General features: G+C 46.7%; 2 protein-coding genes across 3 annotated transcripts; both read left to right on the forward strand.

Annotated features, from left to right (window-relative positions):
* Positions 1 to 391: 391 nt before the first annotated feature.
* Positions 392 to 3,285, forward strand: PCNA (proliferating cell nuclear antigen). The gene is made up of 6 exons (XM_074928550.1): positions 392 to 689; positions 1,259 to 1,356; positions 1,757 to 1,824; positions 2,007 to 2,201; positions 2,488 to 2,611; positions 2,734 to 3,285. Exons 1-6 carry the CDS (start codon positions 469 to 471, stop codon positions 2,814 to 2,816), a joined length of 789 nt encoding a protein of 262 aa, XP_074784651.1. The 5' UTR covers positions 392 to 468; the 3' UTR covers positions 2,817 to 3,285.
* A 2,340-nt stretch (positions 3,286 to 5,625) lies between these two features.
* On the forward strand, positions 5,626 to 10,798 carry TMEM230 (transmembrane protein 230). 2 transcript variants are annotated; one of them, XM_074928552.1, is made up of 4 exons: positions 5,626 to 5,754; positions 7,937 to 8,064; positions 8,516 to 8,638; positions 9,532 to 10,798. In XM_074928552.1, the coding sequence occupies exons 2-4, from the start codon at positions 7,966 to 7,968 to the stop codon at positions 9,670 to 9,672; spliced, it is 363 nt and encodes a 120-aa protein (XP_074784653.1). In that variant the 5' UTR covers positions 5,626 to 5,754; positions 7,937 to 7,965; the 3' UTR covers positions 9,673 to 10,798. The 2 variants fall into 2 exon arrangements, with proteins under 2 accessions (XP_074784653.1, XP_074784652.1); XM_074928551.1 differs by having other exon boundaries at positions 5,636 to 5,750.
* The last annotated feature ends 9,781 nt before the right edge of the window (positions 10,799 to 20,579 follow it).

Here is a 20,579-nt window from a genome sequence, read left to right on the forward strand (position 1 = left end):
TGTCCCTACGGACAGGCCCTGGTGGGGCACTACCGCGGCGCTGCAGGCGGAGGACGGGCTGCAGCGGGCAGAGAGCCCCCCCTCAGCCCGGCCCGGGGCGAGCGCGGCCTCCCGGCGCCGCCGTTCCCGCTAGGCCCCGCCGGCCATCGCCGCACGGCGAGGCGGGACGCGGGCTCGCGCCACTGGGAGTGTGTAACCCGCGTGGTGATTGGCTCCCGCCAGGTTAAGGGGCAGGATTAAGGGCAGGAGCGGCGCCGGGATTGGTCGGAGAGCCTGGGGGGAGGGAGCGGAGTCCGGTTACGTGAGCGTAGATAGGGTGTCGCTGAGGGAGGCGAGGACCGCTGGCGATTGGCTGCGGCGCGGCGTTGGGCGGGGCGGAAGAGGATATAAAAGGGGCGCTTGGCGGGCCGCGGCTTTTGGCGGCCGGCGGCGCTCCGCGGGTTATCGGTGTTGGGTGCTGCTGCGACAATGTTCGAGGCGCGGCTGGTGCAGGGCTCGGTGCTCAAGCGGGTGCTGGAGGCCCTCAAGGACCTTATCACCGAGGCCTGCTGGGACCTGGGCTCGGGCGGCATCAGCCTGCAGAGCATGGACTCCTCGCACGTCTCCCTGGTGCAGCTCACGCTGCGCTCCGAAGGCTTCGACACGTACCGCTGCGACCGCAACATCGCCATGGGCGTCAACCTCTCCAGGTGCGGAGGGCGGCGGGGCCTCTCCCGGCGGGGGAGCGGGCCCGGGCCTGGGCCTGAGGCGCTGAGGGGAGGCGAGGGCCGCTGGGCCGTGGGGAAGGGGGGGATGAGGGCAAGATGTGGGGCGCGGGGCCGCCTTTGCCTTCGTCGTAGCGGGGGAGCGGGTCTTGGGGCGGGCGGGCGGGCGGCGTTTGGAGACTCTCGGCCCTTCCCCCTCCCTTCTCAGAGCTCTCGCGCCGTTTTTCGCGGCGCGCGGGGGGCTCCGGCGGCGGCGGTGACGTCACTGCCGGCGCGCCGTGGCGGGAAAGTGTGGCGGGGAGCGGGGCAGGCCCAGCCCTGCCCGCCATGGCGCCTCGCCGCCCGGCCCGGCCCTCGCTCTGCCGCCCGGGGAGGGGGACGGAGCGGGGGGCCGAGCCCCAGCTCTGCGCCTTCCGCACAGCTCCGTGTGCCGCGGCTGAGCTGCTGGCTGCTTCTTGCCGGCCTTGTTTTCACCCTGTAGTAGGCAAGGGATGCGTGTTCCTGCTCTGTCTGCTTGTAATCCTGTGAGTAACGCCCCTTTCTCCCTCCCTTAGCATGTCCAAAATACTGAAATGTGCAGGAAACGAAGATATCATCACTCTCCGAGCAGAAGACAATGCGGATACCTTGGCTCTAGTGTTTGAAGCACCAAGTGAGTGTTAGATTTGGGCACTGATTTACTACAGTGATATTTTTAGGTAGTCTTCATAAATCACATAGATGCAGGGTGGGAAGGAAATGACAATTAATACTTCTGAAATGGGAAGGGTCACCTGGTAATCAAACACTTCAAACAGTCTGGAGATGTAAGCCTAGTCAAGTTGACCAATGCTTTCTTCGTAAGAAAAGCCATGTGCAGATGCTCTTAGTGAATTGCTGTCCTGTTACAGCCTCTTTGGGTCACTTACTGATTTCTAGCCCCAATTAAACAAGGTGGATCTTATTGTCACAACTGAGGTGTTTTTGCTTGGCAGAGGGGAAAAGAATAAAACTTAAATTCAGGATGATAACTTCTCAGAAACACCTTGTCAAACTATCCTTTGTTTCTTTAGATCAGGAAAAGGTTTCTGATTATGAGATGAAATTAATGGATCTTGACGTGGAGCAGCTTGGAATTCCAGTAAGTAGTACCTCAAATGACTGACTACACTATCTCTTAGAAATGGGTGCTTTCCTATATCCCCACCAGACTTGGACTTTGAGCTTGTAACATAAGTTCCTTTGGAAAGCCTGGACAAACACAGGTGTAGTGACTACACTGGGATTCTTGGTAGAAATTTAATTGTGACACTTCATTCACAGGAACAAGAATACAGTTGTGTAGTGAAAATGCCCTCTGCTGAATTCGCACGCATCTGTAGAGATCTCAGCCACATTGGCGATGCAGTTGTCATCTCCTGTGCAAAAGATGGTGTGAAATTTTCAGCTAATGGAGAGCTGGGCAATGGAAACATCAAACTGTCACAGACCAGCAATGTGGATAAAGAGGAAGAAGCTGTAAGTTAAGCATTCACAGTTGCTGTGGGGTCTTCACTGTTGAGGTTTCTATGAATATGACTAATTATCTGACTTATTGGGGGCTAAAGCTGGGTGATTGGATCGTGCATTTCTCTAGTTTATAGGTTAGCAAATTGTTGCCAGCTTTAGGCCCTTACCCCAAGGGCCTGCAAGCAGCACTCAGCAGAACAGAGTGGGGAGTAGCCATGACTGCCTTTGCGCTGTCTGAATTGAGTGAACTTGCTGCAGCTTGGATTTATGTCTAACCTGGCTGATTGTTTTCTAGGTTACAATAGAGATGAATGAGCCAGTCCAATTGACCTTTGCTCTGAGGTACTTGAACTTTTTTACCAAAGCCACTCCCCTGTCACCTACAGTAACACTCAGCATGTCTGCAGATGTTCCTCTTGGTAAGTAGAAGCAGCTCTACTTGAAAAATCTGGTAGAAACCTGCCAGCTTAGAACTGCATTAAGAACTCCCTGAATGGCTTCTCTGAAGAACCTTCTGAATACTGTTTTTTCTTTTTCCCAGTTGTGGAGTACAAGATTGCTGACATGGGACACTTAAAATACTACCTGGCTCCAAAGATTGAAGACCAACAAGAAGGCTCTTAATTGGAGTAGGACTGAGGGGGAGATCTGAGCTCTTCGGGGAAGACAGCTGACTTGAAGAAGGAGATGGTGGTGTTAGCAATTTCAGTGCATTGAAGCATTATATAAGCACTGTTAGGCATATTGTGTAGATATCTCTGTAAATATTTTTCAACTTACTATTTTGCTATACTGATGTCTCTAGAAATAGGAAATTTTGATTTTTCTAGTCTAGTCCTGTACTTCCAGTAATCTTAGATGCTGTCTGAAGGTGAAATATCTTACTCCTTTCAACTTGTGTTAGAGAAGGGGTGCAATATTTAACTTGAGTAAAGATGATGTTTCCCAAAGTTTCACTTGGGGACCTGTAGTTGACTAGAGTTGCTGTTCAGTTATGCTGTGAGTTTATTTGACCTTACTTCATTTATTTTTAAAGCTGATATTCTGACTGAAACTTGGAAAATGGAAATAAAAAATGTAATTTCGTGGGTTTTATCCTGTTTAAATGTGGACGGATGAATCAATGCTTTGTCAAAACTATGTTGTACCCTAGCTCCTTTTCCAGGGGCACAGCAGCAGGCATGTGTATGCTCTTTTGCACTGGAATTATCAGCTTCTCTGATCATTTAGATGTGTTTAATTGGAGGGGTGTGGTTAGTTTGAGTAATTAATTGCTCTGTGATGCCATTCCCTTTAAGCAGAGGATTGTGGAACAGGCTTTCCTTAGCTCATGGATCAGCTTTGGCAGCTCTCTCTGTCCCTGGCTCTTGAAGTCTGAGAGCGTTGTGGGCACATGCTGTGGTGCAGCCGTGACCAAGCAGCTTGGTCTGAACTGTGTGAGCCCTTCCTGGGTCAGGGTCTGCTCTTTCTGAGTTATTGATGTTGAGCTGCTCCTCAGCAGGTTGCATTCATTGTCTGCCTTTGTCTCCCACCTTACACACTTCTGTTGACGTGTACTGCCCTCACCTGTGCCACCAGCAGTCCTAATCGAGGATATTTGTGATCATGTTCATTTTATTGGTGAAGATACAAAACTATGGTTTACAGCATGTTTCACCCTGAAGGCTTGATCATGAAAAATAGGGTTTGAAAAACAGCTTCAGGCAGCTACTGTGCTTCTCTGCTTCCTGACTGCTACCAGCTAGCTGTAAATACCCGGTCTGGAACCTGAGCAATGCCGCTGACTCACAAATGAAGAAACACTAGAAAGCACTTCAGTTGGCTTGATCGGTGCTGTGTGGTAAGTAGAACTTAGAGGCTCTGGAGTGCTCTTGGGTGTGCTTACTATTTTTTAGGAGGCCACGTACCTGCTGCTAGTTGGCAATAAAAGTATCTTGAGCATAAACTGCCTGAAAACTTGACTCTTGGAAAACCCAACTGATTTAGCAGAAGAATTTCACAAGGTGGCAGTACTGATTTAAGAAACAAATTCTGCTGTGTCAGAATGATGTGGCTACCGTTGTGATAGGAACTTGTCCCTACTTGAAGCTGGGGGACAGGATTTAATGCCTCTGCCTTCGATTCTTTGTTGGTAGTAGCACTACTCTATCAGTAGAAATGGTTTAGGCTGAGGCTTCCTTCTGTGATGCAGACCGCTCCCTGCATGGTTTTCAGTTCCCATGTTGAGCTTTCTCTTGTGTCTCCAGAGCATACCCCATTTTATTCTCTTGAACTTTCTTAGCTTGCTGATTAATTCAATACCTTTTTAAGAAAACATCTTGGATGTAAAATCTGGCCGAGCTGTCCTAAAGGTTTTCATCAGTTGCCCAGAACAGTAGTAGTGGATACCTTGGATAACCAAGAGGCTTTTTTCACTCCAAAGAGGATGCCTCTCAAATGGGATAGTCACGGGTGCCCACAGGCAAGTAATGTGCTTCAGCAAAGAATCAAAAGATTTGTGATGCTGAAATAGGGAAGGAATCTGGGTTTCAACAAGTTGTGTAAAGCTGGGCTAGACTGTAGCGAATTCTGGTGCAACCCCCTGTAGTGGGGATTACCAAACCCTTATTTATGCTATTCTACTTGTAAACACACTGGAAAAATAAGCTAAATTATTTGGTTTTTTACAGCTGTGATGACAAAATTGAGGAGCCTCATGTAAGAAACTTCCTTTAACGTTAGTACCTACGCACTTGTGTACTGGCTGCTTTCTGTGTAAGTCCTTAAAGCTGCTGAATGTTTACTTTGCTATTGCCCTACCCAAACACTGAAAATTAAGATGTCCCCTAAAAAAAAAGTGGGAGAGGCTTAGTAAAGTTTCTCCATGTTTGAGAGGGTAAACTTTTGAAGTTTAGCCTTTCTCACCAAGGAGAAAAGAAATAAGAGGGAGGGAGAATTCCTTAAAACTTAAGGAGACTGGGTTTTTCAGGGTCTAAATCCAGTGCATGTTTTATTAATTTACTGGAGCCATGGCAATTCCTGCAGTTTCCTTGTTTGGAGCAGTTGGAGGAAGTGGATCCCCAGCTGTGTTTCATCTGATGGGTTAATACTGTTCCAGGTGCTAGAAATTTCCTGGCAAGAGCTTGTCTGTCACATACTTGGCCCTAATGGAGGGCAGTGCTGTGTCTGACAGTTTAATTATGTCCAGATTTTCCTTTAGGAAATAGACTTTATTTTAAAGTATGTGTAGGGGTGATGCGTACAAACATGCTGTTTTATAAACCATCTACAGATCCAGCCCTGAGATGCCAGATGAGCTCCGGTGGGTCTCGCATGACGTGGGCCTGGGTGACCAGAACACGGTTCATGCCAGCCGGCCCAAGGACACTAATTCCATTTGTTAATCCGGAGTGTGAGCCTGAAAATAACCCAGCGGCGCTGAGCCAGGCAGAGGCTGCTGCTCTAACCTGGAAGGAAATCGCTGTCATCAGGAATAAACTTCCTGGGTTGTTCTGCGGCCGGGGCAGTGCGGAAGCGAAGCGACAGCGGGGGAGATGGGTTTGACCAGCAGCGCAAATAGTAGGTAACAGCCTTTGTGTGTGTTTAGTATTAATAGTTTGAAGCTGTCGGAGGCAGGGGGTGCACCTGCAGTTTTGGGGAGTTCCCAGACACGTTGTGAATTTCCTGTTGAGCAGCAGAGAAACCATTTCAGGGCTGGAGGAGGGGAGTCGGGTGTGTTCGTGTCGTGTTAGGTGTGAGGTTTGAGCTCTCGAAAGGGCGAGAAATGACATTCCCCTTCCTTATTCCTGCGTAGAAAAAATATATTGTTTTTATTTAGGGGATAGACAGGATTTTGGCTCGAAGTGCCATGTTTGCAGTTACTGGCAAGCTCCTCTTGTGAGCCTGCGCTCTGCTGGAAGCCTTCCCCCAGGCAGTGCGGGCTCGGGCTGTTGAAAACAGGACTGTAGCGCGTTGTGTTAGGAAACTTCAATTATCAGCATGATTCACCATTTATTTGCCTCTTAAAGATCTTAAACCAATGTAGGGCACAAGGCGAGTGAAACTTAGTGGACTTGAACCTGGACCTTAAATATGTGGTCTGAATATTTTTTTTACATTTATCCCTACTAGCTGCTTTCTTCTTGATAAGCAGCTAATGGGAAGGGCTGGACCATTTTTGCAGCTGTAAATTGGAAATAATTCCTAGGAAGCCACTAGGAATAACCTGGTAAATACTGAGGCAGTTAGTAAGAAGCCCTCTGGTCCATAAGAGTAAAATGGGGCAGAAGCAGGAAATCCGACACATTTCAGATGTGCTGATTTTCTTTTGGCTTCCTCCCCTCCTGCATGGGCATGTGGGAGGCCTTGGGGGTATTTGAGTAGTGACCTGAAAAACAGTTGTGTACAGAGCTGAGGATGTGAGTGTTCCCACCCTGTGGGCGGGTGATATTTCAGTTATTGATTGGGGCTAGAAATGTGTTTTGTCTGTGCTTGGGTTTTGCTATAGGGAAAAAAAAATAAATGTTAAAGGTATAGCTGAGGGGGTTTAAGATCAGAGGGTGCTGGCTTTTTTTATAGAAGTCAAATTTACTGCAGGGGGAACAGACCTGATGGCAGGGGAATGTGCCAGCAATTGGCAAGAGACAAAGGATTTCAGTTCAAGTGGGGACTAAATATTTTGAGGTGATGCAGTTACCTTAGGTGCCAAATAGTGTTGTGGATGGAAAAAGCATCTTTGTCCCTTCCTGTTGGAACAGTTGGGATTTGCACTTCTTTATTCCTTACATTCTCAGAAAATAAAAAAGCTATGGAATTTGTGTGGGAAGCCTGTTGTCTGCCTCACGTCTGGGAATCGTAGCCCTGGGCTGCAGTGCAGGTTCAAGGCCATGGGTGAGCAGACTCCCAATGCACAGGTCCTGCTGGGTGATGTCAGGCCCTCTGAAGTGGCTCTGCAGTGCGGCAGGGATGTGGCAGGCTGGATCCAGGCTTCAGCTTCTGAGAAGTTGGGCTCCCAGGAGCAGACACAAGCTGGCCCTGCCCCTCTCCCTGGGACTGTCATTGCTGGCAGCAAAACAAGAGTTGGCTTTGTGGCGTGGTGAAATTGCAGGGTACAGCTCTGGCGTAACTAAATACAGCTCTACCCTGAGCACTGCCTCCCTTGCAGCTAGATGGACAAGTGACCTGTGCTTTTTTAGCTCCTCACTGGTTTTTAGTTTACCTCATCCACTAACCACTCCATCCCCTTGTCATGTTCCTTCTGAGTCATGACTTGAGCTGTCTCGGGAATGACAGCTACACCTCATTCTAGTTTTCAGTGTGGTGGGGTTGGTTTTTTTTTTTGCAAAACGGATCTATTGCAAAATATCCGGCTGGTTGAAAAGCTGCTTTGTTTAGTTCTGGTTTGGGTTTATTTGTTAGTGTCTCTGTTTAGAAATAGCTGGACCTCAGACATCTCCCTGCTGGAAGTGTGATCTTGCAAAACCAGAGCTGGTTTATAGATTGTATATTATTCTGGAATTTCTATCTTGTTATAAACACAAGTTCTACCTTAGTTTAACTTTGCTTTCAAATATTGGCAAACCCTATTGCAGCTGTAGTCATGCTTTTGTATTTTAGGCATAAATACGAAGCTTTAAAAAAAATTATGAAAAAACAAAGATGCCTTTCAGTACAGGCTTAACTTTGTTTCTCAAGAAACTTGATCTATATGTCTCAGACTCTGTCATCTAGTTTGCTCTGATTATTTTTTTGCTATTGCTTTCCAGGTTCTAGCTGATGCCCAGGGTTCCTTGTAATGATGCCATCACGTACGAATCTGACTGCTGGGATTCCCAGTAGCAAAGTCAAATATTCCAAGCTCTCCAGCACTGATGATGGATATATTGACCTGCAGGTAAAAAGTGGGGAAGAAAACCTCTTTCTGCTGCTGCTTTGACTGTAAACTACTAAGAAAGGCTGCTACAGCTGTACATGTGCACGGGAGGCTGCTGTTCTGTTCATGCCCAGCAGAGCAGCCTCAAAGGTCCACAGGTGGCTGCAAGCCACCACTTCAGCCCTTCTTTTCCAGAAAGTCTGTAGAGCTTCACTGGAAACAAGATTGGTTTAGTAGCATCAGATGCATTTCTTTGGAGGGAGGTGAAAATCAGGGCAGATCTGGAAGCAAGGGGTGTAAATGCTGGTTCAGCATCTCCATGGGGAGGGTTCCTGCGGGAGGTTCCACTGCGGAGCTGCTGTGACGGCTTGTCCCATGTCATCGCTGCTACCTGTGGGATTTGTCTCTGCTGTGGTGGGAGGGGAACTGTGCTGAGTGAAACTGTTTAATATTTGGGGTTTTTTCCATTCAGTTTAAGAAGAGCCCACCAAAAATCCCCTACAAGGCAATTGCACTGGCTATTGTTCTCTTCATGATCGGGACCTTCCTCATTATCATAGGCGCCCTCCTCTTGGCAGGATACATTAGCAAAGGCGTAAGTGGTTTGATTACCTTTCTGCTAAGAGTTTTGTGTTGTCCATTCCTCAAAGCCTGCCATGAACTGTCGTGTTCAGTGTAGAAATTCAGAGCAAAAGGCCTGGAAGCCAGAAAATAATCCCCTCCACTGCCCTGCTGGTGTCTGACAGCCCTGTTTCTCTGTCTTCAGAGAGCCCTGTCTTCACTTAGCAAGTCTGGAGCAGGTTCATAGCTGGATTGGAGATCTGCCAGGGAGGGCTGAGTTTCTGTGTCTTCCCTGGCGTATGGTTGCATTTTAATGCTACCTCCCTGCAGAGGTCAGCTTGCTGTCCTGGAAAAACTTCATGCAGGGATCATCACTCTTCTAGTGAAGATAATGTAGGAGATACCAGACCACTATATAGGACACAGCACCACTTCTCTCATCTCTCTGTATTTATGATCCACTGAAAGTGGATCTGTTGTTTGCAGCTGACTTGGTGCTCCTCTGTGGCACACTTCTTCTTTTACCTTGTGCTGAATGGAGTTGCTTTACGGTTGGCAGCTGCTACTTATCATTGTGGCAACAGCAGCAGTTTGGCAGTATCAGAAGCAGTCCAGGCAAGCTCACTTTTGGCCAAGTGTGCAGCACCCAGCCTGTGGCTGGCAGCTTTGTGATTAGTGCTCGGACCCACCCCTATCCAAAGGAGGAATTCAGTTGAGGGTTTCCTGTAGAAAGGAGGAGATGCCAAGGAGAGAACTTAGTGCTCAGCCTGAAGAAAACTGAGATATTTCTGATTTAAGATGAATTTTTTTTTAATTTTCATCAGCTAGCCAAGCCTTAGGGATGAATAGTTGAGGCAGGACTGAAGAAAAAGGAAAGACTCCCCCATACAGATCTCTGCTTACTACACTTGAATTTCTCTTCTGCAGGGAACGGACCGTGCTATCCCCGTGCTCATCATTGGGATCCTTGTGTTTCTCCCAGGCTTCTACCACCTGCGCATCGCATACTACGCTTCCAAAGGCTATCGGGGCTATTCCTATGATGATATCCCGGATTTTGATGATTGAACAATGTATTTAATTGCATTCTAATTAGGTTGGTGGTAAGCACTGTTAGTTATGCTGGATATCTGAGGGGACCTGTAAGATTCTAGATGAAGTATAGCAGTCACAAGATTCCAGTTCCTGGTTTTAAGGTGATGGAGGTTTTTCAGTTGTGGGATGGGGGCTTGAACACAGAACTGACCAAAAGGATTGCAACATTAGGTGGGAAGAACATGTGATTTATTGTATTTTTCCTCTTTTCGGTCACATAATGCTGGTTGCTTGTAGGAAGTTCTTCTTGGGCAAGGCAATTCTAACAATTTTCCAAAAATAGGTGAGCCAGTTTCAGCAGTAAAGATATTTTGTTTTTTCTAACTGTGTTGTAGTGTTTATTTTCGGTTTCAGTGAGATTGTGGTTATCATTGGGTTTACTTTTGCAGACAAACACCATAGTTAAATTCTCCTTTTCTTCTCTGTCCATCAGAAATGCTTCCAATCTACTTGTCCTGTGCTTGTCTGGAGTAATACGAGTCAGATACATACAATAGGGGGAAAACTGTGCTTGCATGAAATAACTTACACGTAGTGCATTTGCTATACAGCTCTTGCCAGACTGACCAGGTTTATTTACTCAGCAAATGCTTCAGAAGCAAGTTTTTTCCCATGCCACTGTTACTTTTGGTAAAATCTGCTTATCCTTGAAAAGGACTGTTGTTGGATTTTGCTTATTATTTTAAACCAAATGGACACAGGGAGAAGAATTGGAATCTGGATCAGCAGTCAAGTGTCTAAATACCAAAAAATCTTGAGTTTGATTAGTGTGGATATTGGAGACACCTGAATTCCATCTGTCTATTTGGAATCATTTTGTCCTTGTCTAGATAATATGCTGTGCATAACTCCCTAGACCAGTAAAATGGAAATCTCTGTATAGTTTGTACTGAATAAATCCCATGTGTATTGTTTTGCTAGCTTCAGTGATATGTTCTTCAGGGAAAACAGATTGGTAGCTCTATTTTATGTAAAGTAAAAACCGTCTGTCTCCTGAAGTGGGAATGAACTCAGTGTCCTGGAGAACAAGTATGTGACAAGTAGTGATGCAAGGAGATGTATTTAATATGAATAAACGTCACTATATTCTGTGTACAAATCATAAGTTTGTTTTTTTCACATTCACAGATGTATGGCCTAAAAACTGTGCTGGACAACCAGATTAAGGCTTTAGCTGAATCTGCTGTTGCCTCCTGTTTCCCATTGCTAATGTAGTTGCTCCAATCAGCATTAGGCTTTGCTGAGCCAGCAGCTTTGGAATGGCTCCATCTGCTCTCCAGGACCCTTGGCTGGCTTTGGGGCAGAGCTGGGATTACCCTCTGTAGTGCAGCAATCCAGAGTGCCCAGGGTGTGGCAGGAAAACGTGCTTCTCCAGAAGGTCAGGATTTGCCTTTTGAACCTCATGTACAAAGACCCCAGACTCCTAATTGCTTTGCATCAGGGTCCAAGTATCCAGTTCCTTTTGTTGTGTGATGTAGCAGGAGCAGTGACTGAATATGGCTTGCAGGCTGGTGCTGGTACTCCAGAATTGTCAGGTGTGCCTCATGTGGACTGAACACTTTTGAAAGGAAGAGGGTCATGCGTGTATCACTGTTAATGCAGAGCAGGTCCATGGAGATACTGAGAACAGTGCTGGATGCTCTACAGCTCCCTGCCAGGAGGGGGCAGAGAGGGGGGATGAGTCTGGAGCCAAGGAGCCAGCGCCAGGCCCCGAGGGAATGGCCTCAAGCTGCCCAGGGCAGGGTCAGGCTGGCTCTGAGGAAGGATTTCTGTGCAGAAGGGGCTGTTGGGCGTTGGAATGGGCTGCCCAGGGCAGGGGGGGAGTCCCCGGGATCCCTGGAGGGGTTGAAGAGTCGGGCTGAGCCAGCGCTGAGGGATCTGGGGCAGTTGGGAACGGTCAGGGGGAGGGTCATGGTTGGGCTGGAGGAGCTGCAAGGGCTTTTCCAACCCAGAGGATTCTGATTCGGTGACTTTGTGAATGCCTTACTCTGAAAGTACTCTTAAAATTGCCTTTTATCTCCTCCAGTGTTCTAGATAAACCCTAGATTAAAGCCTGAGCCAAGATCTTTAACTTGCATCTCTTCCCTTGTTTGACTTAATTGGTCTGCAGGTGCCCCGGTGTTGCACTCTGAGGAATACCCGAGTTCAGGATCTCCCTTGCCATCCCTGGAGGCCGCAGCTATGCACGTTCTCCCCCACGCTGCTGCGTCACGCCAGCCCTCGCCTGTCTCACGCTCCTGCTGCCGCCAGCCCCTGGGCTGATGGCAGCCCTGCTTCCCAGATGTTGTCACGTACTGCTTGGCAGCAGCTGAAATGTGTCAATTAAAGCTGGGTCTGGCCAGGAGAGTGGCTGCTGACGTAAAACCATGAATCAGCCTCTATTAGGGGCTAAGAATGTGGGTTAGTTTAGTTTTTGGGAAAGGGGAGAGGAAGCGAAAAGGAAGTTTAGATAGAAGAAGAAAAGGGGGAGGGAGAAGATGTTTTCAAGTGGGGCTGATACGATGTAGAAGGCTGGGAACCCTGAGCTGACTAAGGAGGATAAGTAGTAAATGTAGGGGACAAGAGAAGAACATGCTGACATTTCTGGTGGAAAGGCAATTAATTAACTTATTTTTTATTTGACAGAAGCAAAGTTCTCAGGCAGCACAGTGCCTGCCCTAATGCTCCCAGGGCTGTCTGTATGAGGGATGGCCACAGGGAAATTTTCCTCTCTGCAGGGATTGTTTTATATCTAATTTGGAAAAAAAGATACTTCTGGGGGAAAAAAAATAAGGTATGTTGACTGCTGGAAAAACGTAGATCCAAATGACTTCATTCTTTGCATTGACACATTGCATTCTAAGCATGGTTTTCCTCCAGAGCATGTCTCTAGATATTCAAATATCTGTTAATTGTTTAGCTGTAATGTAGCTAATAGCCAGGGTTCAGTTTTCTCTTGCAAAATAGCTTGAGTTTACATTTATTTCAAGAGATTGGAAGATTTTACTGCAAATGTTTTGTTTCTCTGAGCCTGGTCCATAGGTAGCAGTGGTGCTGTTCTGGTGTAGCTTTGAGTGTAATTGGTGCTTGTCAGCTCTTTTAGTTGTTAAAACATTACATAACGACGAAGCTTTCTTCCCAAATGGGGCTGTTGTTTCCGTGCCTCTGTGCTGATACATTACAATAGGATCTTTTTAATTTTCCTCCCACTCCTGCCACGCTGTGGACCTGCATGCATGATTTGTGTGGCTGGCTTGGCTCCTTTGCCGTCCCTGAACTCCCCGACTGTGTAGCTGTATCCTTCCCTTGACCCTGGGTGCCAGATGCTGCTGCCAAACCCCACAGTTAATGACTCTGCTCCTCAGTTCCCCTTCTGTAAAATCATGGCTGTTGTGGGTTTGGAGAGAACAGCCTGACTCACTGCAGTGGGGAGGGTAATAGGAAAATGCCTGTGAAGAAGTTTCTGGTTCTAGAGCAGGGCTTGAATGACAAATAAGGCGCTGGCCGAACACTGATGAATGAGGATAATACTGAATAGCTATTTCCTTTATTGAGCATCATCCATTCTGGGCACTCGGCAAGGCAGCTGTCTCAGAGAAAAAATAGTCAGCATTTATAGAGCTTGATGGGGTATTATTATGCACAGAAGCTCTGTAGAAAGAACAGGCACCCAGATCTTAGGCTTTTCTCTAGTTTGAGTGCTTGAATTCATGTACCCTCAGTGATGTTCTTCTGTTGCTGCTATATGGTGTATCTGTATGATTGCATACTAAATATAATACCATTAAGTTGCTGGAAAGACATGTGGAAGTGTGATTCTAGAGTCCTTTGAGCTACCAGCAGTCCCAGAGAAATTCTGCCCCCCCATGTAATATTTATAAAAGCAAAGATTCATTTTAAGTAAATCTCTTTATTTTACTGAACAAAGCTAATGAAAGCTCCGCAGCAGCAGCATATCAGAGGAAACTCCCCTTACAGACAAGCAGTGTTGAAGCACCTAGGTGAATAAACTGGGGAGAACAAACAAGGTAGCAGTGGAAACAGTGCTGGGTAGCTGCAGACATTAACTGCAAGCCCTGGAAACTGCTGCTGGGTCCAAAATGGCTCTTTCTCAGCTCCTCATTTGCAGTGGCTCATTTTTAACAGCATATTGTGCTCCCTGAGGCAGAATGGGGCCTGTTCCCTTCCTCTCCTCTCCAGGAGGCTCCTTACCACTGTTGGTTGTGCAAATGCCACCAGCTGAGATGGCCACCAGTGGCTCCTGGCTCAAAGATGCTGGTGTAACTAATTTTCTAACACTTCCCACAGCCAGTTTCCATCAAGAAGAGAAGTCAGGCAGCAGGCTTGCACCAAAGGGTGACATTCAAGTGTAGAGCTAAGGAGTCAACCTGCTGCCCACACGCTGGCTGAGGGACCTCAGTGGGCTTCCAGGAGAGGCTTCACACCCAAAGATGCTGCTAAAAGCAATGTGAGGGTCTCTGCCAGCTCGGGCACTGGACAAGGCTGGGGACAGCGAGGGTTTATAGGAAGCATCGCATCCAAGGCTGCATCTCCAAGGTCATGGCTAATGCCTGTTTTGAGAGATCCTGTAGAAGGATCTCCCCTGCCTGAAAGGGGCTCTATCACATGGCAAAAATAGAAGGGATGCAGATAAACTCAGCAGTGGCAAGGACCAGTAGGAAAAGGCAGAATTCTCAGAAGAATTGCACAAATGCTTCTGATAAACCCTTGAGAGAAGAGGCAGACAGTGTGCTGTCGGTTGCTTCATGTGGTGAGGTGTTTGACTAGCCTGAAGGGCTTATCCCCCTATCCGGGTCTTGCAATTCTTTGGTTTTAAGGTTTGCAGAGCCAGAATGTTGTGGTTCTTATTATTTTGATGATATAATATCATATGGCTCATGATTTTGCATCTGTCCGTACAGAGAGCCTTGTAAAAAGACAGTGTTCCCTCTACAGGGGAGCAGCTGCTAGCACTGCAGTCTGATCCTGGAAAAGTCGGTGTAAGTACTCCAGGTAGCAACTTTCCACATGCTGTGTATGTTCCTTGGCATCACTGTTGATGGTTCTTGCTGAGGTTCTCCATGTACTTGTGCTGATGGAGGTTCATGGGAAGGGCAGAGAGCCTGTGGTGACGTAGTAAGAGGAAATCTGAGTTTTGAACTCCTTGTTAGTCTTTTCTCAGCAGTGATTTGTATTTCCTCTTACCCTTTTGATAAGCCCATCCTCAAGGCCTGGCTGGATGTTGAACTGTCAGCAGAGCTGGGTGGTTGGAAGGGGGCTGAGCTGGCCAGCTGGTTATTGATCTTAGTCCTGAAAATATTTTAGTAGAAGTTGTGTGAAACATCTGTGGAGATGAGGGAGAGAACGTGATGACTCACTTGGAGCACGCTGGCTATGACCCCCATGCTATAAATACAGCTATAAACCAAATGCTTCGTTTGAACAAACAGCACAATCTGCAACAGCATCTCTAGTGCTTTTCTGGTACCCATCGTGCAGGAACACTTAGACCAGCCCCTGCGGTCGGGGTTTGCTTCTTTCTGTCAACTGCAATTAGCCAAATTCAGCAACATTTGCCACTGAGAGGCTCAGTGCTATACTGCTACTCTCAGAGCAGTGTGGATTTTGCTTAGCATAAAAGACGACGTCAGAACCCTGCAGGGCAGGAAGAAATGACTTGGCACTACAGTCCTGTCCCTTCTAATCAGATTTGTGCTATGCTCCACTTATGCTGTGGCCTAAACGAGTTTCTCCACGCTCTCTCCATACTCCTCCCCCTCATGCCTCGTCCTTAAAAGTCCCAAGCATCAGCCCATTCATACAACTGCCTCTCATATCTTCTGCCTCTCCCTAAACCACTCCTAAAGCTTTCTCCTGGCCCTTCCCTTGAGGTGTCTGTCCTGCTCCTCCCAGCAAGATCTCTGCTTCTGGGACTCCTTGGTTGATCCTGCCTTTTCCCTTGGCACTCTCCTCATTGCTGTACTCTGGAGCTGCAGCTCATCAGGTTAGAGGGTAAGTGCAAATTGCCTGCCCCTGGGGTCTCTCTGGCCTCCTGGCAGCTAGCAAAGACCTTTGGTTTGCCTCCTCCAACTTGAGGAAGTCAGCAATTCTGCCTTCATCTTCTGCTTGCTCTACCTGGAGGAAAGAAATGTTCTTTGCCTTTTGCCTAGAGCTCTGCATTCGACGCAGGTATGCTTTCATGCTGCAAGGCCGTTGGCATGCTGTGTTCTGTGCTTCCTGTGTGAAATGTGGATGTGTGTGTTCACAGCATTTCCTGTCTCCTTCCTTAATACAAAAGCAGCTTGAGGTTTTTAGGAATGCTGGATTTAACTAAAAATTGTCCAAACACTTCAGCAGGCTGTGACAGATTCCCCTCTCCCATGAGAACTGGCTTTGTTCTGAGATGGAGCCAAGGGTCAAGGGAAAAAAAAAAGCCTAATTGTGGATTAGAAATGGTTGTTTCCAAATTATTTCATTGACTTTTTGCTTCTCCAGGCTCTGGTAGATTTTGGGTTGTGCTGGCTGTGTACTTGTTACCTTGAGGCCTTTCCTTCCATGCTCTGTCACCCACGTCTAGGAAGGTGTTAAACTTCTTTTGATTGGAAGTAATGCAGTTATTAGGAGTTTTTTTCTGTGGCCTGAGTGGACAGATCTTACCACAAGAATCAGGAAGTGAATGTTTCCTTCCTCTACACTGTACTGCTGTTGGATGCTGAGCTGCGATGCTGTCCTCCAGCTCTGGAGCAGCATACGGGCTGCTCTTAGAGCTCGCCCCTCTGACAGCATCACAGACCTATGAGACTCATGTACAGCTCTTCCAGTTCGGCTGCAATTACAGTAAGGAACAAAACTGCTGTGATGAATCTTCTTTGAGAGGACTCTTTCTGCTCCCGTGAAATAGCAGTTTTGGCACTGAAAGCATAAGTTCTGTGGAAGAATCACTATTTCAGCCTGGGCTGTTAAAAGAGGCAAAAAAACCTACCAGTCACCACTAATTAATTTTGTTTTGAAATATTTACTTGGACTGAAGTAGTAGCTGCTCTTAAGTCTTTAAAGGATTAGCTGCCTGCTAGTCTTTCATGCCTGCAACCATTTATTTAAGCTGCTGCTGCAAATCATGCTGTTAACCTGTCATACAAGGTTTTAACCTTTCTTTCCTTGCCAGTGGGAAGTGCATGGTACATGGGGTCTTGCTGACATGATAGTGGGAAGTTAATACATCCACAGTCAGGTCTTCTGGTTCCTTCCCCAGCTTCTTGAAAGAGGGGAAAGACAGAAAATGAATGTGGTAATAATTGTCTACTTCAGGATGTTGCAAAGCCTAATGAGGGGCTGTAAAAAAGTTTAGGGGACACGAGATGTTTGCAAATGTATCCTACCCCCTGCTTCTGCTTTTCCATGTGCTGTTACCAGGGCAAATAATTCCTCTCCCTCCCACTGACCTGTCAGCTGGGATGCAGCATTTCCATCACGCTTCACCCTGATGTTCGCTTGCATTTGTCATACTGTGTTGCATCATATTTAACACAAGTGGTCAAACCAATTGACCAAAACCCAGCTGCCAGCAGAGGAGAGGGTTCACTCATGCAAGAGCATCAGTTGCTGAGCTAAAAGCCATGTTTTAGCAAAGGAAATGTCAGGTGGATCTAGAAAGAATCCTTGAAGAAAGCTGAGAACTTGCCTCAGCAATGATTATTTCTTATGCATGTAGTGTATTTAGTGTAAAAGGGGAAAGATCTCAGGTCCTTAAACCTACAAATACTAATTTGCATCACCATATAATTTTCTAGCAGTTGTTTTCATTAATATGTCATTAGAAAAAGTCACCAGCTCCTACAATACTAATTTTTCTTGTCTCTCAACACAAAAGTTCATGTCACAGTGTGACTTCTTCACTGCTATTTTAGGTGGTTCTTTTCCAGACTTTTCCTCTGTATTTGATACCGCAGGTTGAGTGAATCCTCTCTGCCTTTTATTGCATGAGAATAGAGGTAGGATTGTAACATGGCCAGTTCAAATGTATGCCTAAGAATAGGTCTGTGGATGGTCTCCAACTTCAAATACAAAAAACAGATTTGTAAGGTTTGTCTTTGTTGGGTGACAGTGTTTCAGACTAAGATGACACTTCAAAGTTCAACTTACAAACAACTTGTGGTTTAATTCTCTCCATGAAACAAAGGAGACAGACTTCGACAAGCTGGCAGCCTGCTCCACTCCAGGGAGTTTCTCATCCTTTAGCAGGGTCAGCACACCAGGATGCTGTTTTGGTCTGCTGCTTCCCACCCTGTCAACGGGGCATGGGCCCAGGTCTCAGGAGGGAGATAAGGGCAGGCACACATCCCTTCTCCCTTCTGCTGTAGGTAGGGAAAATCATTTTACAGTGGCAAGACAGGCCAGAGCTTGCAAGAACAGTTCAGTGATACTGTATCACACTGCTAAGCACTAAATGAGTAGCAGAGAGGTGGCACTTCAGGCAGGGAAGGAGTTAATAAAATAAAGGGCAATTTGCAGGGGAGAAGTTGGAGTTCATTGTTCCAGACTCTGCTGTGGATTTCCTTTTTATCTTTTCATCTCTGAGCCTTGGCTCTCATCATAAAAAGGGGTTGCTAGTCCTTTTTCTATTTTTATTTAGACTGAGCCCTTCAAGGCATGGACTGTACCTTAACCTGTGTGCAGCAGCACGGTGGGAAAGCTCTGCTGGTAGAGAACTATAAATAGTGAGCCTGTCCAGCCCTGTGGCATCCAGGCTTGCTATAATTGCCTGGTTTGCGCTTCTGTGACAAGTGTTAGTTCAGCTGTCAGGGAAAGAAGGAACTGAGAAGTATTGCCACAGACAGTTTCCAGCTCTCAAGCTGCTCAGTGAGTTTTGGTTTGGGCCCAGTTCTCCCTCCTGCCTTGGGGAGCTCTTCTTCTAGCTGTGTGTGAATGATTCCCAGTGTCTGCGCAGCGTGATTCAGGCGGTTCCATTTCAAGCAGCTTTGTAGAGGGCTCATGGTGGTGCTGCCTATTCTGATCATTAACTTGTGCCTCAGCACCATGATAATTTATTTCGTCTTTTGCCACTTGCTGGAGGGAACTGATTCTGCAGCAATCGTTTTTCTATCATTCCTGACATCACTCTTTGTTACAACATGCTCACATGAAGAATTAAATGACTCATGGGGAGATAGCGGATAAAAGTAATGACAATGTCCAAGCCCATCCTTCCTCTCTGAACAGATTATGGATGTTTTTTCAGAATGGCTTGCAAGTGGTTTCAAGCAATGGAAGGTTAACACAGGGATTCTCTGCTCTCACTTCTCTGCTGAGATGAGTAAGCAACCACAAGGGTGCTGCTGCCTGTTCTTTGCAAAGGAAGGGACCTCCATTTGGACTCCCAGGGGAGGTGGCTTAAATCTTGGTTTATTCTCTGCTATAAAATTCCTCTAGTAGACTTAAAACATTTTGTGCACCATGTGCACAGCCTTTTGGAAGTAGATTAAGCGGAAATAAATTGCTCTGGTCCTGCCTGTACACATCTGTCAATAGAAGCTGCCATTTACTGCCACAGCTTTGAACAACTGCCACTCATGCACTTGATGTAAGGTGGCAAAACCCAGCTTGGAGACCGTCTCTTTAAGTAACAGAGGCTCATCCAGTGGGTAGCTGCAAGCAAAATGCCAGTGTGAATGTGCACTGGCAAAACAAAAATGTCAGGAGCTGTCAGCCACGGGCTCTTGCGGTGCCTTTTCTGCTGCCACACCACCTCAGAGTCAAGAGATGGGGTTTCAGCAGCTCAGCAGTACTGGCAACTAGAACCTGGCAGAAAAAGAGAACAGGGAGGATAAATGCATGCTGTTTTCCTGGCCCCCTCCTGCTCCCCTCTTCCCAAGATGTAAGGACTCTCCCTTGGCTAACTGCAGGGGCTGTGCTTTTGAGAAGAGACCTAGGAAAGAGCTGAGAGGTGACTAAGCCCGTCTCCTTCCTCTGCCAAAGACAGGCCTTCCTCCTGACTCAGCAAGCTAAATCTCATCTATTTGGTACAGCCCCTGAGGTACCAGATGTAACAGCATCACGAAAATTACCTCCTCATCCAAAGCACAAGCTGTCCAGTTGAGTTAGTGTTACTGCAAGGGCTAGTACTCTCCCTTCCCTATATTCTCTGGTAATGTTTGGATGAATACCGTGTGGCCAGTGTGGTCTGAGCAACCTTCTATCGAGAAGCACAGGGACCTGTTCTGGGTTGTTTGTACTGCACTGGCTGCCAGAATCTGGTCTCCATTTACAAAATATTTTGCATATACAAAGGTGAAGGAAGGTGGTCTCTCTCCAAAAGCTACCAGAGGTAAAACTGTCTTGATACAAGCAGCAGGGATCCAACAATTCTGCAACTATGCAGATTTTTTTCTCCTGCTCTCATATTGATTTATTATGTGAATTCAGGCAACTGTAACTTTGCAACCCCTGCTATTTATCTTTCTATACAGCAAGCACAGCAGTACATCTGCCTCTTGGATTGCTGACTGAAGCCTTGGTAATTTGAGTACTTGGACCAAAGTAGTCTGAGATCCTTGGACCAAAAGCTCTATTTGCTATTAAGAGCACTTTGCGCTAATTAAACTTAATAAAATTCTTCCTGGTCTTCCTACCTCCATTTTGCGGGTGACAAAACTGAAGATTTAGCTCAGATGACAGACCAGAAACTATGTTATTCAGTTTTAGAAAGAGTTCTTGGAAAGAAATAAATTTTTTGCTAGCTATTTCCATATAACATTGGGGGGTGGGCTTGGGGGAAACAACAATCATGACTATCCCCAAGATGAAACTATAAATTTATGTAGGTCAAGGAACCTGAAATGGTGTTTTCCACTAGGTGGTAGTAGACAGCATTTTTTAAAGGTTATTCGTTCTTTGCTTCACCT

Source organism: Athene noctua, chromosome 28 (assembly GCF_965140245.1).
Source record: "Athene noctua chromosome 28, bAthNoc1.hap1.1, whole genome shotgun sequence".
Lineage (NCBI taxonomy): Eukaryota > Metazoa > Chordata > Aves > Strigiformes > Strigidae > Athene > Athene noctua.